Source organism: Cynoglossus semilaevis, chromosome 20 (assembly GCF_000523025.1).
Source record: "Cynoglossus semilaevis isolate Cse_v1.0 chromosome 20, Cse_v1.0, whole genome shotgun sequence".
NCBI classification, from domain to species: Eukaryota; Metazoa; Chordata; class Actinopteri; order Pleuronectiformes; family Cynoglossidae; genus Cynoglossus; species Cynoglossus semilaevis.
In genome coordinates this window covers 5145944-5155476 of record NC_024326.1, presented here as the reverse complement: position 1 = coordinate 5155476, position 9533 = coordinate 5145944, and the positions used below count along the sequence as shown (strand labels likewise).

At 43.4% G+C, this 9533-nt stretch overlaps 3 protein-coding genes across 6 annotated transcripts in view; 1 reads left to right on the top strand and 2 right to left on the bottom strand.

Annotated features, from left to right (window-relative positions):
- Positions 1-610, top strand: part of LOC112486289 (myocilin-like) — a 4656-nt gene extending 4046 nt beyond the window's left edge. The window contains exon 2 of the mRNA XM_025052423.1: positions 4-610. Within this exon, the coding sequence (XP_024908191.1) occupies positions 4-420 (417 nt within the window). The 3' untranslated portion in view covers positions 421-610. The remainder of the gene's footprint in view (positions 1-3) is intronic.
- A 343-nt stretch (positions 611-953) lies between these two features.
- On the bottom strand, positions 954-3939 carry LOC103396185 (phospholipid phosphatase 6-like). Of its 2 annotated transcripts, XM_025066263.1 has the most exons (3): positions 3442-3939; positions 2162-2382; positions 954-1146 (listed from the first exon to the last, which is right to left on the bottom strand). In XM_025066263.1, exons 1-3 carry the CDS (start codon positions 3818-3820, stop codon positions 1060-1062), a joined length of 687 nt encoding a protein of 228 aa, XP_024922031.1. In that variant the 5' UTR covers positions 3821-3939; the 3' UTR covers positions 954-1059. The 2 variants fall into 2 exon arrangements, with proteins under 2 accessions (XP_024922031.1, XP_008332406.1); XM_008334184.3 differs by lacking the exon at positions 954-1146 and having other exon boundaries at positions 1770-2382; positions 3442-3934.
- On the bottom strand, positions 2834-9518 carry LOC103396188 (FGGY carbohydrate kinase domain-containing protein). Of its 3 annotated transcripts, none has more exons than XM_017042055.2 (12): positions 9377-9518; positions 8669-8797; positions 7882-7985; positions 7389-7496; positions 7234-7295; positions 6463-6616; positions 6278-6352; positions 6058-6178; positions 5890-5984; positions 5106-5167; positions 4776-4884; positions 2834-3204 (listed from the first exon to the last, which is right to left on the bottom strand). In XM_017042055.2, the coding sequence occupies exons 1-11, from the start codon at positions 9513-9515 to the stop codon at positions 4803-4805; spliced, it is 1131 nt and encodes a 376-aa protein (XP_016897544.2). In that variant the 5' UTR covers positions 9516-9518; the 3' UTR covers positions 2834-3204; positions 4776-4802. The 3 variants fall into 3 exon arrangements, with proteins under 3 accessions (XP_016897544.2, XP_016897545.2, XP_024922030.1); XM_017042056.2 differs by lacking the exon at positions 2834-3204 and adding an exon at positions 4227-4682; XM_025066262.1 differs by lacking the exon at positions 2834-3204 and having other exon boundaries at positions 4227-4884.
- Between the last annotated feature and the right edge of the window lie 15 nt (positions 9519-9533).

The following is a 9533-nucleotide window of genomic DNA, read 5'->3' as shown; positions in this document are numbered from 1 at the left end:
CAGTACCCCTACTCTTGGGGAGGCTACACCGACATCGACCTGGCGGTGGACGAACAGGGCCTGTGGGCCATTTACAGCACAAGCGAGGCCAACGGAGCCATCGTCATTTCTCGGCTCGACCCCGACAGCCTTGCTGTTGGGAAGAGCTGGGAGACCACCATCAGGAAGAACACGGTGGCCAACGCTTTCATGGCGTGCGGACGCCTGTACACGCTGGCCAGCTACACCGCAGCCAACACGGTGGTTAACCACGTGTTCGACACAGCCACGGGCGTCAGGCGGCCGGTTGCCGTGCCCTTCAGGAACAGGTACAAATACAACAGCATGCTGGATTACAACTACGCCCACAGGAAGCTGTACGCCTGGGACAACTTCCACATGGTCACCTATGATGTCAGACTGGGCCCCGGCAGCCGCTGAGGAGGAAACAAGCTGCTGTTTAACGGACGTTATCACTGGAGCGAGTGAATGTGACGCGGCTATGCTGTTGGAAAACCGTGTACTGAAGTTAATAAAGTGTTTCTGCAGCTGCAATAATATAAGAATATAAATATAGACATGTTATATAACTTCTAAATAAAACTTTGTATTCACCCACTTCTGCTTATGAATCAACGTTGGTCTTTTGGTCTGGGAAGTTTAAATAAAAAAAAAGGTGGGAGCAAGAAATCAATGTTGGTCTGGGGAGTTTAAATGTTCTTGTCAAAAAAAAGGTGGGAGCAAGAAATCAATTTCTCAACCAGTACTAAGTGGCTGCGGCTTTTCATGAAAAAGGGTTCAAATCCCCTCAACCCGTACTAAGTGGCTGCAGCTTTTCATGAAAAAGGGTTCAAATCCCGGCTTTGGTTTCCGGCTGAATGGGTTCACAGATGATTTTCATCCTACATACCATACATAAATTAAGCTAACATAAACAGCAAACACCAAAATAAACGAATAGCAAGTCCGTTAAACAAGAGAGAGTATCGTAATGACTAGACCAAACGTCTGGAAACAAACCCGTGACCTCTACTGTCCATTGTTGTCAAAGGTGGCTACAACATGTGGTGAGACATACCTTTAGCAGGAGCCGCAGCAGAAAAAGGCCCGGCCACGAGGTTCACCGTTCGGTTGAAAGTAGGTTGGACAAAAAGCTTCATGTTTGTTCTGCGGACAAACGAAAAAGAAATGTCAAATTAAAGTGTTATCGACGCCACATTGTAAAGTCCCGACTTGGCTTCAGGAGCTGTACACTTTCATTGTTTTGGTTTTTTTGCAAACACCATGTGCTGGTATGCACTGCCCTCTGTCGGGGGCTGGCTGTAACTGCATACAGACGTACACAAAAATATCAAAAACATATCAGACATTCCACGGCTATTTCTGATAGGGATTTTCTCTGACTTAGATAAGCTGTGTGGCTTCGGGAAATGAAACCAACCTTCAACCATAAACAGGTCAGGACTAATCCTAACCTTTACCTTCGGGCTTACATTAATTCGACACATTCATAAAAAATAAAAATAAAACATCTATAGAAAACGGTCTTGTATACTGGTATTCTTATCAAGGGTGAAAGGGGAGACGGGATCTATTGGGAAAAAAAAAAAAAAAGATGGTCAGGAGACTAGGCAGCAGCTGATGGAAACTTTTTGCCCCCCGCCCCGTCAGTGCTCACACAAATAGAAAGAAACCAGTCCGGGGGTTTGGGGTGGGGGGACATGCAACAATGGACCACCACCTCATACTCAGATGAGAACTATTGTTGTAGTTTTCATGCTGAGATCTGGTCATTTTTCAGATGGTTTTATTTTCGGTGCAACAACAGCGCAAACAGATACAAACAAAAAAACATCGAAATCCAGAAACATGTTTGATTTAACCCAATACATGGTGCTCATTTTTCCACACAGTCATGCTACACTTTTCAAACGGAAACTCATTCTCTAGCTTAAACGCTGCTCGGGGGAATCCACCAAATCTAATATGTCCAATCGTCCATCCAGAGTCCCCCATAAGCCCAGTTGAGTCTCTCCCGTAGCCGCAGGAACAGAAGGTCCCGAAGGCCATCCCAGGTCACCCACAGCCTCTCCACCAAACTGTACTGACAGAAACCCATGGCCAGGCCAAACCCCACATCAGTCACATAGTTCCTGGCCAGAAGCAGCCGGGACAGGCTCACCAGAACGGACCAGCCCACCACCAGGAACCGCGTGGAGGCCGTGTCACTCAGCTGGGCCAGGAAGAAGCGGGCACACATGGCGGCCCGCGTGGCGTGGCCCGACGGGAAGGAGTACCGTTCGGCAAACAAAGCGGAGAGGATGTCGGAGCGGTTCTGGACGGGTATTTGACGCCTGACGAGGGCCTTCAACAGGCGGACCAGTAGCAGGTCCAACAACAGAGCTGCGGAAAGACGGTTTGGTTTTAGTTTTTTCCCCCCGGAAACATTCAAAACACATCTCCAATACAATGGAGCCAGTACAACAATAAAACCAGTTGTCGACCTTATTTATAGGTGCGTCCATACACCAGATATAAATATAGTCACGTGGCACATGTATTTAAAGTGTACCGCGGATCCAGAAGCTACAGCCGCATGCAGGAACATGCATGAAAGAGTTGGACTTCACGAGAGATACGTGCTAGCTAAAAGTGGGTGGTAAAAAAAAAAAACGGAAAAACTTAAAACTTGAAATCGCTAGAAGTAGGTCAAGAACTAGCAAAAAGTTTGCCAAAAAATATCGCAAAAAATACCTCAAGGTTTTAGAGGGGAAGGATAAAGAAAAAAAACTTCAAGTACTGTGAGAAATTAGCGCTAAAAAAGGTAAAGAAAAAAAAACTTGAAATAAATGTTTTCAAGTACTGTGAGAAATTAGCGCTAAATCGTAAGTGGCTTTGAATAAAAAAAATGCTTAAAGGTTCTTTCTCGCGTCTCTTTCTGGGGTTTAACGCAAAACTACTCGCAACAGAAAGAGAAAAGAAGAAGAGACAGTGACAGAGTCACAAAATAAACGTCACTGAAATATTTACCCACATATTGAAAATGACAAATGGAAAATACCCTTTAAAGGTATGCGGTAACAGTAACATGTCTGACACTTGCATGGACTGATGATGATGATGATGTTGTTGATGATGATGATGATGCTTTGTTCTCTTTGTGCTATTTTGGTCTACATTATCATCTCGCAGCTCTTCACAACCAGCGCTGACTGGCTTAGCCTTCTGCAAGTGGAACAAATGTGCGTAACGACGCACAGAGTTATTGAGTTATTTACCGACCAGTTTAATTCTAAGATTAACTATCAAGTATAAAACAACACCACGTGGTGTCCAGAAATGTGTTATGAAAATACAAAAACGCGCATTGATATAAAATGGTCATTTGTTTGTTAGTGGGTACGGTTGATTCCGATCCGAACGGGAGAGAATTTTTTCAAAATAATCATTCGACATCATTACCGAGGGTGAGGTTCAGCAACACCTCCTGCTCCTCCGCCGTTTCCCCGCACAGCAGAGAGTACAGGGTGCCGACGATCCACGGGATGGCGTGACCCGAGAACTCCACCAAGCGCACCAAGGGCCGTATGCTGCCCCAGGAGGACTTCTCGCAGGCGCACACACCCAACTGCTTGGAGAGCCACAGATCTATCGCCAGCAGGAAGCGCAGTGTGATGGTGATGATGGGCTGACTGAGGCTGACGGACAGATCTTCAGGCTGGACGCCGGCGGGGACGTGGGAACAGACGGAGCTCCGGCGCCTGGCATGGAGTTCGGACGTGGTTCGGCTTCCAAACGCGATCCCGCGGCAACTGTTGCGTCTGGTGGTCGCTGAGAACATGGTGGTCTGCGGTGATATGCCACCCCTCCCCTCCACCCGCTCTGCAGGGGCCACCGGTGGTCAGGAAAAACTACTTTAAGCCCCGCTGTGTACCGGTGAGAGAGCCATCCATCCTGCAGACTGAAGAGTCGGGCTTCACTGTGACCTCCAGGGGGTGGGGTATGTGTGTGTGTGTGTGTGTGTGTGTCATGTGACTTTTACGATATCATGTGAGAGCTAATAATTAATTTTGTTGCGCAACAAAATGCAACGCTTGATAAAAAAACGATATCCGGTTGACGATAAGGTTATCGAAAGGTGACTCCACGTCAAACACTCCATGCGGGGGTCAAATAATTAAATTCAAAATATTCACGTAAAATAGTAATATTTTTTGAGTCAAAGACTCAAACCAACAGAATGTGACTAATTTCAAAAATATTATTTATTAATTATTTGTTGATATTTTTATTCGCCGCATTTGGACTGCGGCTCTTTAGAAGAGGCAGCATTGGTTATGACAGTACTTCTCAAACAGTGGGGCGGGGCCCTCTGGGGGGGCGCAGTGGTGTGCCGGGGGAGGGAGGAGTGAGGGGCTTGCAATGGAATATGACACAGGCACTGGACATAAGTGTACCAGTGTTGTAATGTTTGAGTGATAACAAGCCTCCAGTCACTAGGGGGCAGCATCTTATACAGTTGGTTTGTACAGATAAAAATATACATTATCAGGTTCTCAATGGTATTTCAATTCATGGGGTTGTGGTTAGGAAAGGGGGGGGCGTGAATTAGAAAATAACTGGGTTGTGATCAGTGCAAAACAAAGATTTAATTAACTAATCCTTAATTAAATAGATATTAATTGGACATTAAACTATTTGATCTATAGAAAAAAAAAACAGGACGGTGATTGGAAAAAATAGCAACTGTTTTAAGTCAGTCTATTAATGTGCAGTTTTGAATTCAGTGACGTCACCTCGACTCATCTTTATACTCCAAGGCGTCAACGCTGGTCCATAATGGCTTGGTACTCCCTCTGGTGGACAAACAGCCGCAAGAACACCTCGTACTTTCTGTTATAGAAGCTGGAAAATAACATGCAAGGATTTTTCAAATTAGGAACGAACATTTAATTGTGTCTTGAATTCTTAATTAGGCAAGAAAAATATATATTTATTATTTAGTAAATATTCAACATTAGGACTAATTTGAACCAGTTTTACAAAAGCGGCGATATATCGATATATCTGTACACACTGATCAATTGTTTCTCCAAATGTATGTTTTCAATACTTTCATGTCTCACCTCTGTAGATTAACGTCTGGCTGCACAACTTTGCCCACTTTGGCCATTTTCTCAATTGCCTCCTGAAACAGAGGGAAAAAAAGTTGCCTCTATACATGAAATAAATTTTAAAAAAACACTTATTTCCAGGTCAGTCTGGTTACACTGAATGAAACAGGGGCCGCAGCAGAGCTGTCGGACTCACTTTTATGACTGATGCTGTGCAGCGGGGCCTCTCTGTCGTCTACATTTGTTTTTTTTTCCTACTGCTAGGGCTGAAAATGCTTTGACAGGTGCAGCTCAAACAATAACATCATATTTATAGTCTGTCTGGCTCATGTTCTCTGCTGCTACTGAGAAACAACATGATGACCAAAGTGACCTGAACAGGAATTGGTCAAAACTTCTCTAGGGTTGGTAAAACACTAGCATAGAAGTTTAAAAAATTTCCCAGGATAAATACGTCAAAAAAAGCTAAAGCGTTAGCCCTGATATAGCTATAAAAAAAAAAAAAAAAAGAAATGTAGAAGAAGCCCATAGTTAGCAAGGATCAATTCTGGAAAACTGTTCCTGAACTCTGACCTTTGACCTCATCCCAAAACCAGCGGTCAAAGCTAAATTTAAACCAAGAATAGCTAAATTATATAAACTAACGCTAAAATAGCTAAGATCAATCTGAACTATAACTACAGTTAGCTAATACGGTATTTAGCGTTTATTAAAATTAGCAAAACAGCACAGACGGCAAAAAACTAAACATTAGCCAGTATCATAGCATGTGTATGTGTGTATGTGGAAGTGGTACCTGTACAGAACCGAAGTCCTGAGAAGCACAAGCTCCCAAAATTGCCGCTCCTATCAACACCGCCTCCGTTTGATCTGGTAAAACCACAGGTAAACCTGGGAGTGGAAGCAGACATTACAGGTATATGCAGTATATGACCATAGGATTCAGTGTAAATGATGCTGATACCTGTTGCATTCGCATGGATCTGTACAAAAAGGGCGTTTTTGCTCAACCCCCCACACAGGAAGATGGTCCTGATATCATGTCCTGCGTCTTTCATGGCCTCGAGAATATGACGTGTACCGAGCTGAAACCAAAAAAAACGACATAACAAACATAAGGGTCAAGGTGCTGAGACGGAGGCTGAGAGGAAGTCTGCCTGAAGTGTGGAAAGGGGAAAACTTACAGCCAGCGCTTGTATGGTGGATAGATAGAGAAGAGCCAGGTCTTCAATTGTTTGAGAAACAGACAGGCCAACCACCTGTAGTAGTAAAGTAGAGAAGACACATTCATTCGCAGTAGATGAACGATGGTGGTGGTAAACTAGCTGTACACCGTGACTAAATCAAGAGTTAGGATCAATGTCCTCACCATTCCTTTCAAGGTAGAATCAGCTAGCGGTGACCTGTTTCCATGGAAGTCGGGCCACATGTGGAGACCGGATCCCAGCAGGTCAACAGCAGAGCCCGAGTTAGCCATTGAACTCAGGTGACTGTTCAGGTAACTGTAAACGTTCTCACCCAGCCTGGGGATAAGAAAAAGTACATCGAGTAATTTGTTTTATAGTTTTCAATCTTCCTAACTCTGTGTATTTTCTTGCTAATCATTTACAAGTATAAAAATTCCGCCAGTAGGTGGTAGTGTCGAATCACCAAAAAAATTCCGATCGGTAAAGCCCATAGAAGCCTATTGTCAGTGGAGCCCTAACACGTCACTAAAATCGTATGCGCTAGCGCACAGCTAATATTCTACTGATGCGCTTCACTGCTAACATCTGCGAAGAAAATGTATGCTGGTTGTGTTTGCGAAATATATAGCCTCCCCCTTGTCTGATTGTGTTGAGAGACATTGGTACTTGTGTACCGACATAAGTCGAGGACCCACTGTAGAGTTTCATTTCAGAGAACAAATGTTGAAATACGATTTATTTCAATTGCTAACGGACATACATGACGCATTAAATTAGCATTACGACATCTGTTCAGTTTATATGAGTGAAAATATACTTAACGGTTTCAACGTGGATACCGCAGATCACTTGAGTCTGGTCATTTGAATAGTAGCTAAACAAATATGCCCCCCCCCCCCAGCAGAGGGCATCTTTCACATACATATCATACATCACAAAACACCTCAGCTCACCTCCGCTGTACTTGTTCCTGGAGCTGAGGGTACGCAGCGTGACTTTTTACGACGTGGTCGAGCTGAGGGAAACACAGGGGGGGGAGGGGTACAGAAAAGGTTTGCGAGCCTCTGATTTATCCTCATAAATCATGTGTGATCATTACGGTACCAACCAGTCGTCCTGTAGCACTCTGTCCTCCCTCGTTGAGCCACATGTCAGGGACCATTGAAGACAGGTAGGGTCCCCAGACTCCAGGTACAAACAGAGGCTGCTGACTGATCTGATAGGTAAATGAATTGCATTTTATCACAGGCTTTTTGTCTTAAATGCCAGACTAAAAAAAAAAAAAAAAAAAGTGATTTCTTATCTAGCCCGTCACACACTGGTACAAAGTTGATCTTATGGTAAATACTGGTTTGAATTGTTTGTTTGTTTTTTTTACTACATTGCAATCGGCAAAAAAAGTACTTAAAATGTATTTCAGTTGAAGCCGCTAGGTGGCGACAAATACAAATTAACTTTGTTGTTGTGTTGCCTTTCTCTCTTTTTCAGAGATGACAATTCCCATATTTACCAGCAGAGGGTGCTGTTGTTTAGCTCTATCTAGCGCAATTTTTTCTTTTTTTGTTTATGGCTAAAAGCGATTCGCAAATAGTTTTACTCACTGCCATGTGACAGGTGGAAGTCCCACAGATCATCGCCAGGCGTGACGTGATTGGCTGGTCCTCACATGGCAAATTGAAACCTTTTACATCTGCACCAATCATACCTGCCGAAGAAGAAAAAAAACAAAACACTTTTAGTAAAAGGAAGTGAACAGTTTGCAGACTGTTTTCTGAAAGACTGACTGTGACAATTGGAACATTGAAGTGACTGCAGAAAATAATGTTTATCAAGCTGGTATGAATTTTACCCACAAGGCTGTTGTACGTGCAGGGATTGTTGTGCACAAACTGTGACCTCGTGACCCGTACACCACCTCAAGATCTCAGAGGGGTTTTACCTTTGACCGACAAAACAATGCGATAGGCAGGGGTCAAAGTGAGAGGTCACAGGTCAGAGTTCAGGAACAGTTTCCCAGAACTAAACCAGATGGTTTGATTTAAAAAAAAAAAAAAAAGAGTTCTGAACCAAAGAAAGGACAGCGGTGTGCCGTGCTGTGTCGCACCTAGGTTTTCAGTGTTGTCCTGTCTGAACACTATAGAAACCATCATTGTTATTCAGAAATGCAGTATAACGAGTTCTCATGTCCTAGACAACTTGTGTAGCCATAATAACGTCGTTACCAAAGGAACAACGAAACAAAACAATGAAGCACGTTACACCTGAATCCTTAGTCAAAAACCCAATGTACCATGCCATTACATTGTGAACTCCTGTATATTTCAGTGATAGGGAAAAAAAAAAAGAAAGTATTTCAGAGTAAAAGTACTCCGTCCCAGTGCGTGATACCTAGGCCTCCAGCATGAGCGTCGATGAGAGAAGATCCGACTGCAGTTCCCGGATTCAGACCCAACTCTGCTGCTGCCTCTTGGGTCAGACCATCACCCAGTGGGCTTCCTGGAGCAGACGTCTTACTGCCTACAGGACAGAGAGGAGCAATTTATGAACAAAAATGTATGCTAATGGTTAAAGGAATTTGCTTATTACAAAAACTGGAATTGTGATGTTAGAAAAGTTACAGTCATGGTTTTAGCTACTGTTAGCAATGTTTTGACCAACTTTTGGCATTTCAGTTGATCAGAGCTGTTAGCAGGCTAGCCATTCTTTTAGCCGATGGTTTTTCTTCTTGCTCCTGGTGATATTTTCCTTATTGAACGTTTAAGTTAGAGATAAATAGAACATTATGGCTACTTTTACAGTTGTTAGCTTTTGGCTTTGTTTTAGTTCGTTAGCTTTTAGCCAATGTTTAGAATATAGAATCCAGTGTTTCCTCAGCTAACCTTTAGCTATTTGTCTTCAATCTAACTTTCTGTTATATTCGACTGCCCCCCCCCACTCATTTAAGCACCATAGATTTTGTACCCTATAAATATCATTCCCTTCACATCTCCCCGTGAGGTTTAGCAAATATATCTATTTTACAGGGTAGTTTGACGCTCCTGTCCTAATAAATTCATAACCTCGCTAAATATTCTGCTCCGAATCCCTAAGACCTACCTATTTTGGAGAAGTTATTTTCCAGCAGATCCTCCAATCCAATGCTGGTCCAGAAGCTCTCATCCCATCCATCTGGAGGGCAGTACATCCATTTACAGACCACAGTACATAATGACCTAGGAAAACATGGTGAACACATACATACATTAGTTTTTTT

Excerpts from the sequence above, each read along its gene's own strand:
- LOC103396185 (XM_008334184.3), bottom strand. The coding sequence starts at position 3,820 with ATGTTCTCAGCGACCACCAGACGCAACAGTTGCCGCGGGATCGCGTTT. Across the intron at positions 2,383-3,441 it reads GTTGCTGAACCTCACCCTCG|CTCTGTTGTTGGACCTGCTA; the intron begins GTAATGATGTCG and ends GTCTTTCCGCAG.
- LOC103396188 (XM_017042055.2), bottom strand. The coding sequence starts at position 9,515 with ATGTGTTCACCATGTTTTCCTAGGTCATTATGTACTGTGGTCTGTAAA. Across the intron at positions 7,986-8,668 it reads CGCTCATGCTGGAGGCCTAG|GTATGATTGGTGCAGATGTA; the intron begins GTATCACGCACT and ends CTTCTTCGGCAG. Across the intron at positions 7,296-7,388 it reads AGAGTGCTACAGGACGACTG|CTCGACCACGTCGTAAAAAG; the intron begins GTTGGTACCGTA and ends TGTTTCCCTCAG.